This window comes from Argiope bruennichi, chromosome X1 (assembly GCF_947563725.1).
Source record: "Argiope bruennichi chromosome X1, qqArgBrue1.1, whole genome shotgun sequence".
Taxonomy (NCBI): domain Eukaryota; kingdom Metazoa; phylum Arthropoda; class Arachnida; order Araneae; family Araneidae; genus Argiope; species Argiope bruennichi.
In genome coordinates this window covers 23881924-23897293 of record NC_079162.1, presented here as the reverse complement: position 1 = coordinate 23897293, position 15370 = coordinate 23881924, and the positions used below count along the sequence as shown (strand labels likewise).

At 33.0% G+C, this 15370-nt stretch overlaps 1 protein-coding gene across 1 annotated transcript; it reads left to right on the top strand.

The window, feature by feature from the left end:
• The first annotated feature begins 6637 nt into the window (after positions 1-6637).
• On the top strand, positions 6638-15095 carry LOC129959036 (adipocyte plasma membrane-associated protein-like). Its single transcript, XM_056071811.1, has 9 exons — positions 6638-6865; positions 7753-7857; positions 10297-10409; positions 10523-10612; positions 11555-11671; positions 12588-12759; positions 12857-12991; positions 13656-13929; positions 14452-15095. The coding sequence occupies exons 2-9, from the start codon at positions 7754-7756 to the stop codon at positions 14647-14649; spliced, it is 1203 nt and encodes a 400-aa protein (XP_055927786.1). The 5' UTR covers positions 6638-6865; position 7753; the 3' UTR covers positions 14650-15095.
• The last annotated feature ends 275 nt before the right edge of the window (positions 15096-15370 follow it).

The following is a 15370-nucleotide window of genomic DNA, read 5'->3' as shown; positions in this document are numbered from 1 at the left end:
TAAGTTTTTTTTTTTTTTTGTAATTTGCTCCAGGGAGAAAAAAATCGCTATTTTTATTAATGATATCAAACATATAGCATCTTTTTTGCTCTTTACCTTTTGTTTAATAAATAGGCTTTACAAATAAGTAGCATTTGTTTTGCTTCTGACTCTTTCTTTTCCTGAACTTGCATTATTCTTAATTTATGGACATGAGTGTATTTGCTGGTATTATTAAATTCCCTATCATTTCATTTATCTTAATCTTATGACTAACAAATTGCAGCTTAATATAATTTCAAGACTTTTACTAAACACATCTAGAAACATTTCACTCCAACTCTCTGCAACAGTCTGCTGAAAGCACGTCCCCGTATTCTTCTAACTAAAAAACCAAAGCAATCAACAAGAAGGCCAAAGTCCCTTAAAACCACACATACACTTTTGAAGAACCGTATGTACCAATAAATCTATCAAATTTAGAAGCGCAGAACAGAAACTAATGCCCATACATGAAGGACAAATATCATACGATTCGATTATTAAATATTTCATTTTTTTCGTCATGGTGACTAAAATAAATCTGATTCAAAGCATACAAAATACTGTATTTCAAACCCTAAACTGTAAACGACAAATATGCCCCACATAAACCAATAAGAATTCCACCCTTTTCTCACTCTGTCAAAATATAAGCATAAGCCTAGAGTGAAGTAAATCACTGCTCTTTCAATGCCCAATCCTATGCAAAAAGCAGAATACGTGCACGTATTTACATGTTTAAATACTCCGAATCAATAAAAAAAAAATACAAACTCGGACCCTAAAGCGCATATTGAAGTTCATCGCTCTATGAGACATTATTTGAACTTATAACGGACTTCAATCGTCATCTAATGTCGTTAAAAAAATTAAATAAAACGTTTCAAATTGAAATCAAGTCCGTGTGATTATGAGTCGTCTCGCATATATATGATATCGTGGGCCGTGAAGGGAGAATTGCATCATCACGGTCTTGAACGGTCTTATTACCACCCTAAACTATATTTTTAAATTGTTTCTTTTTTCTATTAGCTATATTTCATTTTTCTATTATTTATTCTTTTTTCTTGTATTATTTCTGTTATTATTATTGTTTTAAGACGATTGTTTATTTTCCTCATTTTAATAAATATTTTTCTGCCATATAATTTTACTTCATAATTAAAATTAAAATCTAAAGCAGTGTGAAAATCACCGAAAAAAATTACAGAACAAAAGAAGTGATTTTACAAAATGGATATTTTTTAACTTTCAAGTTTCATAAAAAACATTTTCTTTGGATAGGAGTTTCCGTATTTAACGATTGAAAATATCAAAATTACGAAATTGATTAAAAACAATAATACGCTACTAGCGGAAAGGCAATTTTGTACAGATTTTAAAAGATTTTTATTGAAACCAGTTTAGAACATTTGATTGCGTAACATGTGGAGATAACAAGTTTTGACAGCCCATTTTAAATGGTTTTTTGATGTAGAAGTACAGAGAAGGAAGGTCAAGAGGAAAAGATTTCATTTTTTTTCACTCATCATTTTAATCTTACATATTTTTACATTCTAACGTACCGCATATTTATTTCGCGGATAACTTTTCCTTTTAGAAGCTACTGATGTTTATCGTTAATTGTTATTTTATAAAAGAATCCGAGCTTATACAAGTTATAAGAAACCTTCAAAAGTTTAATATTCAAATAAATTCATTTATCCCCAAGTGATTTTAAGTTTTTCATTTGACAAATTGACAACTTTGAAAAACAACTGATGTATCTTTATTGTTAAAATGAAATATTTCATAGAGACTGTAAAGACAACAGTAAAAAGGTGTTACAAAATATAGACATGTATAAAATGTTTCTTTGAAATTTGGAAAAAATTCTATCTTTGATAATTGTCACCTTACGGAAGTAGAAAACTGGAGTACCTTAACTTATCTCTACGAATTTGCAGTGTTTTCTTTTTTATCTTTCTGTTATTAGTCTTCGACTTTCTTATTCATGCTACACATATCTCGCTTAAAGATGAAGATTTTAAGTGCAGAATAAAACCACACAATTTTGCCATTAATTATCTAGATTTTGTGATAAGAAGAGTTTTATCAAACGTACTCCTTTTTATCTATTTAGGACAATCAAAAGATATTTCATTGCCCGTAAAGAACATTCAAAGGCAAAAATAATTCAGCTTTTTAATTGTTATTAAAAAGATTTCGTTTCTAATTTGAAAAAAAAAAAAAAAAACTTGCTTCAGTTTTCTGTGTGATGATATTTTAGATAGTTTCACTCAAAACTGTCATCTTAAATTTGTTTTAATGTCTGTAAATTGTTGAGAAAAAGTATTTTTTATCATTTTTAAGATAATAATAACTGTTTTATATGCATAAAGAATGCTTTTATTATTGGCTCGATTTATTCATTAAATAAGCTACCTACATTTCCTCGAACGTGAGCGTACAGATAATGGTGACTAAGTAAATGGGTAGAGGGAGGGGCCGCAATTAAAAAGACGTTAATAAACAATTTGCTAAAGACGTAAATTTGTAAAAAAATGCAAATGCTTCGAATAAAAATAATATTAGGATAATATCAACGATGAGTTGGGATAAATGAATAAATAAAAAATTTTACATTATCCCAAAGTTATTGAAATAAAACATTAACCAAAAATAGATCATTAACACATTAAGTTAAAAAATGTATTGATATATGAGTCAAAATTGGATAGTTTGTTAAACGAGGAGCTTTATAATGTGAGCACTGCCTAGGATATAACGCTACCTGCAGGGTGATCTTAAAATCATGGTATAAACTTTAAGGGTATGTCAGGTATGCAGACATAAGTAATTTTTTGCTATAGAACATGGAGTACCAAACCTAAATTGCAAGTGATATACTTCAGAAGATTTTTTTTCCAGTGAATTAAGTAAAAGATATATAAAAAAGATGATAACGCAAGTGAATCTAAATTGTAAGATAACCTTTTAAGAGTGGCACAGGTTATCACAACAAGCATTTTTTTGCATAGGTATTAAGGGGGGGGGGTTATTTTAGCTACATTAATGTCACGTTTTAAAACAACACTAGATCTCTTTAAGGAAGGACTTCTTAATTTTGAACCACGTTCAGATGACGAGAGCGACACTGAATTGGTACTCCGACATTGGTATTCTAAACTTTCAGACGAATTCATTAAACTTCAGCAGTTGAACGAATGAGATAAATTTCAAAATTTTTACCATATTTAAAATTATATATTAAACTGTGTCATACTTCAGAAATGTGAAAACACATGCAAAAGTCTTAAATATATAAAGAAAATTATACTTCAAGTATTTTATTGGTTAAATTCAAACTTACTGTGTTTATTTATTAAAAAGACTGCTTTCGCAAAATAAAAGGAATAAAGATTATCCAAATTTCGAAATGCTTCAACTTTTTTTAAAAGTCTTTTAAATTTTAAGTAAGTACATATAAACTTACGAAGAAGAGATTTTGACACACATTTAAAAGTTATTTTGATATTAAGGTATATATATATATATATATATATTCTGATCAAATATTGAATAATTCCCATAATCAATATGTGTTCATTTTGATGTTCGCTTCTGAAACACAAAATATAGCCCCAATATTTGTTTGAAAAGAGTTAGAATAATTAATGAAATATTTGAATGATTTCGAGTTATTTTAGACTACATGGAACATTTATCACGTAACTTATTAATTGTTATTAAATATTATTTTTATATCCATACCTTAAAAATATATAAACATATTATAATAAAATTTTGCATTCTATTTTTTATGATGTTCTACCTAATGACTGAAAATTTTCAAAATGGTAAACTGAAAATTTAAAAAAAATTATTTTAAAGAACCTTTCTTGCCTTAAAAAAGCAAAAATGTGGAATTAAAAATTGTTGACATTTTTTCTGCTATGCGATTCCCCTACTCAATCCTCCTATTATTGAAAAGAAGAATTGTCACCCCATAATTCAACAATCCATAATTATCATTCTTTTACCATAACTATCATTCTTTTATTGGAAAAAATAAAGTAGAAATATATTTCTTTTCTTTCCTGCTTAAAATTAAAAGAAAATTAATAACTTACCTACATTCTACCCGAATTTTAAAAAAATGGAGCCCATTTAATCTTATACGAAAATTGGCAATTTCATTAAATTTTGGTGTCTATTGTGGTGCCTATAGAAGAAAGTTAAAGGATATAACCTCATAATATAACTTTTGTTGAGTCGATTATTTAATATTTTTTAGAGTTAATAGAAGAGGTTCCTTTGCTTCTTTGATATAGATTACAACACAAGTTAATTTACGAGACTGTTGAGAATCATTAAAAATGCTATGATTAATATAAAAAAAAGAGCATCATTGTCTCCCTGAATCGAGCATTAACATATTTCTTTCCTTCTAAAAATAAGCTACATAGATTTAAAAAAATGAATAAATGAACTTTCTATAAATTCCTGATGTATTATTATCAAAAAATGAAATGTCTAAAATATCCATATTAAAAATTCAAATCCCATGCAGGTATTGAATCTTAAATTCTAGTCAAAATCATGCTCTTTTCGTTCGAATATAAAGACCTTAAAATCTCACTAATGAAGCACAGCCGGTTTCTTGAATATCAGGAAGTTGAACGACAACTTCCCCGAGGAAATGTTTCACCGTAGATGAATCGTTCTTCTTGAATCGCCATCATGACCTCATGACCCATATTTACATGGCTTTTCACAATTCTGTTACATCGTCTCCCAGTTCTGACTATTTCGTTCACTTTCTTACATCGTAGTTTGACATTGCTCTCCTTACTGTTGTTATATGGGATTTAACTTTATGTATTATATATCAATCACAAATTCAATAGGAAAAGAAATATTAGCAGAGAGGAGGAAAAATATAGATTAATAAAATGCATTTGTAAAATTTTTTTTATTTAGTTTTATGTTCGAGATTGTATTGATATAAAAAAAGAGATTGATTAGCTCAGATAAAGGTGAAAGCTATTTTTAATTGCTATTTATAAGCAAATTCTTAAGAGCACAATATTTTGTAATTCAGTGCTATAATAGTAAAGATTCTGCAAGTGCCAAATATTCTGTCTTTTAAAGATAAAATGGAAGTAAATTTTATTTTATCTGTTAAAGAAAAACTGATAAACAAAAAACCTCAAAAGAAACTTTAAGGGCTCTAAAATCATTTATGGGCCGCTATTAAAACGAAACACTAACCCCAATTATGGAAAGCTTGAGAATCATTAACTTCATTAAAAATATTCCACAAAAGTAGCTCCCACTCTACTCTAGAAATTTTCATACCACGCCAACGTGAGGACATTTTACTCAACACGTATTTAGTGTATAGACATAAATGCAAGGACATCTTGGTTGGGATTGAATGTCAAATCCTATCGATCGAGACAATATGCTGTTGCATATCACTGTCATGAGCTCTACAAGTAATTTCATACCTATATAAGATATAGACATCATTTTGATAATTTGGTATATACAAGAAAAGTTTCGAGGAGAAGTGAGTAATTTAATTCATTAAATTGATGCTCTGTAAGTTAAAAATCGGCTATTATTATCTGATTGATTGCTTTTATCAAATAAAGTCTCATTTTGGATCTTCACATGGATTATATTAAAGGTCGAACAAATATTTTTAAAAAATGATTAAATAACAAGAATAAAGTCCAAGCCCAGGCTGTAATCTCTTAACTTTCGAGCCACGCCAACGATAGAACATTAGATTTAATATGCATGGAAATCATAGGTTAGAACTTAAAGCGGCGATCCTCCTTTCCCGAAATCGAGATTCTGCTGCCATGGAAGAGGGAAACTACGCAGTAATTTACAAGATTCGAATGGATGCCTTTAGATAGGAATTTTCCTAAGTGAGCGATTGAATGTCGTGAAACAATCAATTTGCAAATCGTCAGTCAGTTCATTTTTGATTGGGTTCGAATATAGGATGTAATCTTTGTTCTATGGAAAACACGAGAACTTAATAAAATAATTTTAAACGTTCCTACTCTCCCTTTCAGCTAAGGATCCATACCTACGTAGAAACTAAACGCCTATTCCATACAGTTATATTTTATTATTAATAAAAGAAGGGACTTTCCAAAAAAACTAACAAATTTTTAATTTAAAGTGACTTTTAAATTATGCTAAAATGTACAAAATACTATTTCTAATTTTCGTCAGAATATTAATCAAGATTAATTTGTTAAACCTCAGAATAAAAAGTTCATAAAATAAACAAAATTATTGCTTGAGATGAATTAAAGGGAAAAAAATTAATGAAACGATAAGAATTAAAAAAAGAAAAAAAAACATTAAGTGAGAAGAACTACGCTGTACAAAGCCATTAAAATTGAACAAAAGGAAATCAAAATATGATTTTTAAATAGATAAAATGAATTATCTTTGGAGCACAAGATTTGTGATATGCAAAACTAGAGATAATTATTTATTTTAATCATAATACTCTCAGATTTTATATTCGTTTGAGTTAAATGTAATAAAATAGCGAGATGATTTTCATGTGAATTTTTGAGAGGAAATAAATTATCGATCGCTTTTCTCCAGGGGTTCATAGGGAAAACAGCTTCGCAGCTTCGTAGGCCTCTTACATCATGCTCAGTAGCGCTGCGCAGAAGTTACCTGGGGTATCTCGGCGATAGCGAGCAGCTCTCGCTCACCTTTATAATGTCGCATCAGCGACTACCAGTCAGTCGTAAGCGTTCTAATTCGCTTGTTTAAATTCATTCTTTTATTTCCTATTGTTTTGACGAGGAAGAAAGTGTATTTTAATGTGAGTATGCATTGCTATTTCTATGTTCTAGCTATTTATTATTCTGAATATTGACTTGTTTTTATAGAGATTATTTTTAGGATTATGTTTACTGCCGGTATGTCTGTTGTTTACCTTTTTGTTTTTCATCTGGATAACTCTTGTTTAGTTATCTAAGTTTATTCCTTTCGCGGCTTCGATACAACTTCTCTATGAATTCCTTCAGAACGCATAAGCTTCCGTAGATTAAATTTAAAAAAAAAATCCGAACTTCCATTTAATTTTAAGTTGCTGAACCCCTTCCTATCTTAATCATCATAAATCTAAGGGCTACCTATTTCCAATTTAAAATATGTAACGACGAAAGATTTTATTTTCCGTACTAAACTCATTATTTATTGTTTCTTATTACTGAATTTTTAATAAACGATCTGAAAACTAACACTAATCCTTCGTGTATGATTCTTACTACATGTATCGGACTAGTGGGGGCTTGTGAGGCAACGTTTGATGGGTTGAGTGAGCCAGGTGGTGGCGGGGAAACTTCATTCCATGTTGGTGTAATCGGAGTTCTTTAAACTCCTTAAATCGTTAAGTGGAATAAGAACCAGTCCTTGATTAATGGCGGCAATTACTAGTTCCATACGCTTGCGTAAAATGACTGGCTAGGGATGCTCGCTTGGTTTCGAAAACTCCTATTCTGGAATTTTTCCGTACGTCTAAATAAGGAGTCGTATGTTGGAAAAATGTTCACATCATTTATGGAACTTTACACTAAGGTCGGAACTACTTGAATAACATTGTCCTCTTTCACCCCACCCCACCCAATCTTGAACAATACGATGCTATCATTGCAGTGAACAAGTCTCTTGTTCAATCCAGGTGCATAATTTTATTTTCTTTTTCAGCATGATGAAGACTTGGATTAGAGCAACATTCCTCTCCATAGGTCTCTTCTACTTGTTTTTTATGCATTCCCCATTTCTCCTGGATGTGCGGGTCAATCCTTACAGGTAACTTCTTTTCTAACCCCCTGAAAATGTATTAAACTAGTTTAGCAGTATCTTTACTCTCCGCATTCTTCCCTTTAGAGACAATCTCCTTTTCGAGCTTTTTTTTTTTTTTTTCCTTTAAACTAGAGTTGAGAAATTCTATCGTCTGCTTTTTACAATAATGGTTATTATATAACCCTCTTCAGTTTGGTGTAAACAATGACTTTGTGTTCCGGATGAAACGATCAAAACGGAAGGCCTAGTAAAACTTTTAATTGTACTGGTTAAAGAGTTGATTGTAACAACTAAACACAATGGAGTAGCAAGGTCGGGATTTATCGGGCTTATGCAAGTGGGTCCGTAGTCGAGAAGTGGGAAAGTTAAGGCATTGGTGGCATTTTGAAAGCGGAATTTTCCTTAGTAGTACAAACGAACCTTGTTCCAATGAAGGAAAATGTCGTATAGAATATAATTCATCCCCCATTTCTTTTTTTTTTCTTTTATTGTCACTTGGAAACTGATTTAATTTGGGTTTTCTAGAGCTCTTTCTGAAACACTGAAGCCTCTTTCCTGCAATGCAGTTACGGGTGATAAATTGCATACCCTTAAAAAAAAAATGCTAGATTTCTCTGTGTATATGGGGCTGAGGCCTTATACTTGCCATATTAATACCGGTTACATATCCTCTTCTGAAATTCATTCCCTTGACAATCCAAGTGTGGCGCAGGTTAGCTAAAGATGGCTATTTTCCCCCGTAAAACTCTTCTAAAAAAATTTTACGGCAAATTGGAATGAAATATCACTTATTTACAATGAACGCGGAGTATTAGGGTTTCATGAAGAGTTTAAAGAATGTCGGTGTGAAGTTACTAATAGTTTTCAAACTCATTTTTCTATCGAACGGATGTTTCTGGTGTTTTAGCGGAATCGACTCGTTAGATTTCCAATTCTTCCTAAGTGAAAATATTATCGAAGTGAGTCTAAATCTTCCAAATTTTATACGGTCTACTGTTTGAGCAAAGTTGACAGTTTCAAATGTAAACGAGTGCAATAGAAGCCGAATTATTTGAATACAAACACAACAATACATTTACACACCTGCTCTAGCTGGTGGATGTTAAGTCAAAGCGATTACGTCTGAACTTTAAATTTGAATTTCTGTAGACATTTCAATTACGAGTTTCCAATTACCTTAATGATTCGATTCCCCCACCCCTTCAGTTAAATTTTAAGCTCCAGTTGACACTGTCGAAATCTTCAAATCCTCGGTTTAGATTTTCTCCCTCTAGTATTCAAATCTTAAATTAAATGTTTGTTTACTTCAAACAATTTTACACCCCCCCAAAGCTGTTAAATCGGGTGTTTAATTGGATGGTACACTTTCTGAAAGGGTCTGCAGTTGTTAATTTTACGTATGCGATGTAACAAGATCTCTGCTTCAATTGACGCACGCTACTTCTGTGTCTGAAATTCATCCGTTAAAACTGATACTCCATTGCCAATGTAATCTCTCTAGCCTATTCTTCAGCTTTATCAATGCAATTATGAACATATGACGGTATAGCTCGGTGTAGCATCTTCTATATAAAATTGGTGCTGTAATCTTCTAAATACATGTAGTTTTACATTTCGCAAATTTTCTCAATTAGAAAAAATGTCTGGGAAATTTTTGTTCCTTATTTCTGTGTATCTTAAGTTGGGTTACAATTTGTTGGATTGGTATTCAAATATTCCGTAAATGGAAATTATTCCCGTCTTATTAGAAGCATCTAGATCGTTATCGCTGATTTTAGAATATTTTCGTACATCGAAATTTCGTTCAAATGGTTCCGTTGTGTTCCAACTTTTTGTTCTTTGCCGCAATTAATGCTATAAATTAACTCATTCGGTTTAAGACGACGAAACTGTCTTATCTGTAAAATACTAATAAAATTGGTTCGGAAAATATTTAGGAATCTTGGGTTTCATTGTAGCTCTATTCCTCGATCTTCCTTGTTACTCGCCCTTTCTGTAATTATACATGTGGATTAAAAAGGGGACATTGTCTTTATCAGCTCTGGACACCATTCACTACGACCCTGTAGTTATTTGCGAAGATAGTGTTCACCATAAGTCGTACAGTTTCGGTGTTCTCGAATGTCTACATCAGTACCGCAATATATCACGATATGACTTTTGTTTCATAAATTTAATCTGCGTTCTCCATATTACAGTTGTATTTTATTCTCTATATAGCTATGAAGTCTTGACTTGTTTACAAAACTTCATTCTTTGACTTTTTAACGAGATTTTGCAGTAAATTGGACCTCCTGCAATGGACTACATGACTTTTAGTCCAAACCATAACTTCTGAAAAAAGTGATAGTACAGATACATCCTGCAAGTGTACATTTTGTCACTAGGGTAGAATCTAAATGTAAAAAAAAGATCGAAGCAATCTGATTTACTTCTCCTTTCTAGTAATCCGTTCCGGAACTTCACTGGACCTCTCGCAGTGAATAATGAACTCGGCGAAGCCGAAAAACTCTTTGAAGACGTACTTTCAGGTCCGGAATCTATCGTGTTTCATGAAGGTAAGAACTTGAATAATTTTATATTGGATTTAATCTTGGTGGGGCTCGTGAATAAATGTCATGTAGTATGATGTATAAAATCTATCCAAATATCGTACGATTCGTTATTTTAGGTTTCCTGTACACTGGACTAGAGGATGGACGGATTGTGAAAATCAAAGATGAAAAAATAACTACTGTTGCTCGCACGGGAAAAGCCTGTGGTATGTGGTTCTTTTTCTAAGTATCTTTAAATATACTTGATGTAAGACCTGGTCGAATCGTGAAATTGAAAACTCTGGCAATTCAGTTGACTCTGTATCGACTTTCAGGCGAAACGCTTTAGTTGGAATTGGTATGTCCATTTTAAGCATCGATGACATGCGGATCTTTTATACCTCAACAGCCTTAAATTTATTGAAAATGAACATCGTATTCCGCGTACTTCATACTTGAGTAGGTTGAAAGGTGAAACTCCTGTTTGGTGAAGCTTTAAATAACATTTTCTTTTGCGGGAAAAAATGCTGCTTTTGAACATGCCCAACACGTATCGATGTCATTCAGAATCAACTGAAGATTTCTTAATCATCAGCTCTCGAGAGCTATGGAAAAACTTTATCGAACTTTTTCTTCCACGTACGATAGCTTATTTTTCCTAATCGAAAGGGTGTGTGTGGGGGGGGGGAGGAGGGTCTCGCGGAATACTTTTAAATTGCATCTTTCCTTGGCATTTGCGTAAAAATTAATTTCCTCCCTTGAGTGAATCTTGTATCGAATCTGTTTTAAATGTTTAACCTTTAAGGGCTCAATCGTCGTGAAAACTTCCCACCTTTTAAGGGAAGTCTAACTATTCAATGATAACTTTGCTGTTGTAACGTAGTCTGATTCGGGGGAGGGGGATCCATTAAAATAGCGATTGAAAATGATCTATAGACTGGCTTGTGTTTTTATTGTATCGTGTGTTAACTATTTCTCTATCGCTATTCTCGGTAGAGCATAGTGTCATAATGGCAAGGATCTGAAAATTGGTGAAAGGGGACATCTGCCATTTGAAACGTTAGACTGTAGCTCTCGGTTGCATTACGGGGGCCAACTATAAGCGTATGATTGAAGTTAAACAATTCCCGACACGAAGTGTTCATATGTTTCCTGTTCTCTATTTTCAGAAATGCCATATGAAGAACGCGAGTGTGGAAGGCCACTAGGCATGAGGAAAGGAAAAGATGGTCTCCTGTACTTCTGCGATGCCTATTATGGGATATTTACAATGAACTTCACAACAAGTAAGCATTTTCGGTAGTTCACTTGCTTAGGTCAAAACTTCATGGCAGTTTTCAATATTGTATTTTCGTATGTAGCATTTAAAATTAACTAATGATGAAACGTGGAAGGAAACTATCTATTAAGAGCAAATCATGGCTTTAATATCCATGACTACTTTCAACATCGGATGTAGTATTGAGCTTCGTATAATGCGCAATTTTGCTAAGCAAAATTGTTTCCGTCTCGGGTGCAGGTATCTGTTCACTGGAAACTTGGATTTCAACCATTCAAACTGCAAGTTTAACATGCATTTATTGCCAAGTCTCGCTCGTGTCATCGGACAATGCGAAACGAATGACAACGTATAAATGCGGAAAAGATTGTTTTAAATGCGTTAGTTTTTCGATGACTGTGACGCGATTTCTAAAAGTCTTATCTCGAATGCTTGAACCGTATTCAAAGTGTTAGATCTGAATTCTTAGTGCCGCATAAATTTTAGTTTACAAATTGTAACGTATTTCTAAATGTCGACTGGAAAATGAGTCTTAATATCTAAAGACGAGTCTGCTAGAAGAGACTTGTTCAACTTCTGTTTCCCTAACTTCATAGAAATCTGACGAATGGCAAATTTTTGGCTTCTTGGCTAACCCTTTCTAAGGCCGTGGGAAGTATGCTTCCCACCAAACTTATCAATCTTTGTATGAAATTATGTAGGTTGGCATAAGTTCTGATTTTTTTTTTTTTTAAAGCAAGTCAGAAACTTAAATGCTTCAGTTCTTTATCTCGGACAAAATGATGTTTTTAATTTACCAAATTAAATTTATCTAAGCTAAATGAATCCCTTTTCTTATGTTAATTTCAAGCCTAAAAATATTAACATAATACGACTAGAGAAAAAATGGCTCTTTTTAAAGGGTTAATGTTTCTGTTTTGCAGATGCTTTGACTAATATACTTCCTAGCAGCAAGTATATCGATGGCCAACCACTTAAATTTCCCGACGATTTGGATATTGATGATGAAGGGAATATTTACTTCACCGACGCTTCGTCAAAATGGGACCTGTCGCAAATTTTGTACCTAATGTTCGAAAACGAAGCTGGCGGACGGTAAGTAGTATTAATTTAACCCCCTATTTAATGCGTGTAATATTCAAACACTGTAGAACTTAAATTAATTTGGTTTTTTTTTTTTTTTTTTTTTTAGTGTAATTCGCTACAATATACATTCGGGCGAGACTGAAATTTTGGCTAAAGGACTGCATTTCCCGAATGGTGTGCAGCTGTCGAACGACGGAAGTTTTCTACTTGTTTGCGAAATCATGAACCGTAGAATTTTAAGGCAAGTATAGTCGTAATCTTAAGGGCATTTACTTGTTTTTTTTCAGATACTTTCAGCAATCAATCGTTCATTGGTCGAAATGGATGCTCCTAAACTGTGATTTTGCCTCGATTCCGACGAAACGAACGGAAGCCAGAATTTTAACGAATACAATTCAAGGCAACTGAACTTTCTATTGAATTCTTGCATTTGATTAGTGGTAAACGAGTACTTTAAATTTTATTAATCTATAGCATATTTCAAATCGGTGGCAACAACGACCATCGGGTACATTTGACATATCGGAAAGTTCCGAATTTGTTTAAATGTATCCTCTTGAATTCTAACTGGCTCAAGTTATTTCGGTATCAGACAGCATGTTCCGAAGAATAACAAACGAAATCTTACGTAAAGGATATTGCCTTCGTATGTTCAAGAATTAAATGTATAGTCAAAATATTAATCGAATTACAGTGTTTGGTGGAGGGGAGGCTACACGCATGTGAATACCTTGCTTCTCCGAGAACGAATAGATGCCATTGGTACTACTGCCACAAAGTTTCCATAGTACAGATACTGTTAAAAACAACTCGCTTTCCTCACGTTAATGTGTTTTTCGTCCTCAAGCAAATGAAAAGCGAAACGTGTTAGCTGTTGAATATAACTATTGTCACTTTATTTTCAGGCTCTTTATAAAGGGTGAAAAGAAAGGTAAAATAGAAATCTTTGCTGATGCTCTACCAGCTGAACCCGATAATATTAGAAAGAGCTCGGGTGGAGGTTATTGGGTTGGATTTACTTCAGCTAGGAATTCTACCAACCCTCTGCTACCAGATCGTCTCTCCCTGTATCCGAACCTGAAGAGATTTTATGGACGAATTCACACATTCTTCTGTAGTCTGCTGGTCAAGCTTTCGGAGATCATCGACAATTGTTCTTTCAGATCCGTGGCCTACAAGGTAATCAACATTTTTGATATATCAACTGAATTTCAATCTTGCTTTGAATAAACGTTACTGCATTCGACGGCTATAACAATCAAACTAATAGCAGCAAATGAACCGCATGGCATCCTGCACAATTTCTGGAATGAGTGCATTTCGGGCCAAGATTTTAAAAACGGTAGGAGGTCCCGTATTAACGAAAGGGATCACTAATTTGCATCTTGACCTACTTTATTGGTCAAGATGCAAACTTTATTGGACCTACTCATTTCTTTCATGTTTATAAATAGCATTTAGAGATGCATTTTTACCCAATTCTTGATGTACTTGAGAATTTCTCTAGCTTGCGTGCCCTCGATGAATAACCGTTTATAGCCCAACTGCTCATTAAAAGTTTGCTCCGGTGCAAGTTGTCTTGTGAATTCTGGCATTTATTACAAGTTACTTGCATAAATTTAAATTGTGTGTTGGAGGAAATGGGCTTCTTAAACAGTCTCTGAGTGCTAAATTTTTAATTTTTTTTTTTTCTTTCTCTAGCTAAACAGAGGAGACTACATCCTTTCAATGTTCCCTCGTCACGGTATTGTCATAGAGTTTAGCGAAAATGGCCAGATCCTGCGTAGTTTCCATTCCCCTGATGGAAGGATTTCTGATCTGTCGGAAGTTCAAGAGCACGAAGGATATCTTTATCTTGGTTCCTTTGTGAATCGTTATTTGGGACGTTTACGACTGTAAATGACGTCAATCTGATACATTTGTTGCAGGACGAGGACGAAAGTCCAAGCGGAAATTTTGACATGGCAAGATCGTAGCAGTTCATTTAAAATGGTGCATACGACCTTGTTAACTTTCTTCCTGGAGAAGAAATGACTTATTTTTAACGATATTTATTCATTGACGTTAAAGAGCTTGATGTTCTTTCTAAATCATTTTAGTATTCACTATTGTATGCAAAAAGGCAACGAAGCTTGTACATAAAAATGTGTCTTGCCTCTCCTTGACCGTGGAAACCCTGCATGAAATGTTACTTTCCATTGAATATTTTATCTCCCCTTTATTGTGAAACCTCACCATGGAATATTTTACTTCTTAACTGTGAAACGTTTAGAGTTAAGTCGCAAGCACTGATTGCAGCATCAATTGTATATCAATGTAAATGATCAATAAACTTTTAAAACTTATACCGTCTCCTATTTTTGTGTCGAATTTATGTAACGCTTTAAAGTCTCAAACGAGGCTAAAAGTAAATTGCAGTTTAATTTCATTTTTCTGAAACTTTGGGAGGAGTATTACTTTAGCTTATTTAGTTTTCTATAGTGAACTACTGGTATTAATCTACACGTAGCTACCTTTTACGCCACTTCTAAGCAGCGAAGTTGACTTATAGTCTTGCAATTAACCGTATGTATTCAACGACTGAATGCACGCCACTACAGAAGTAGAAATGTCAGAACTC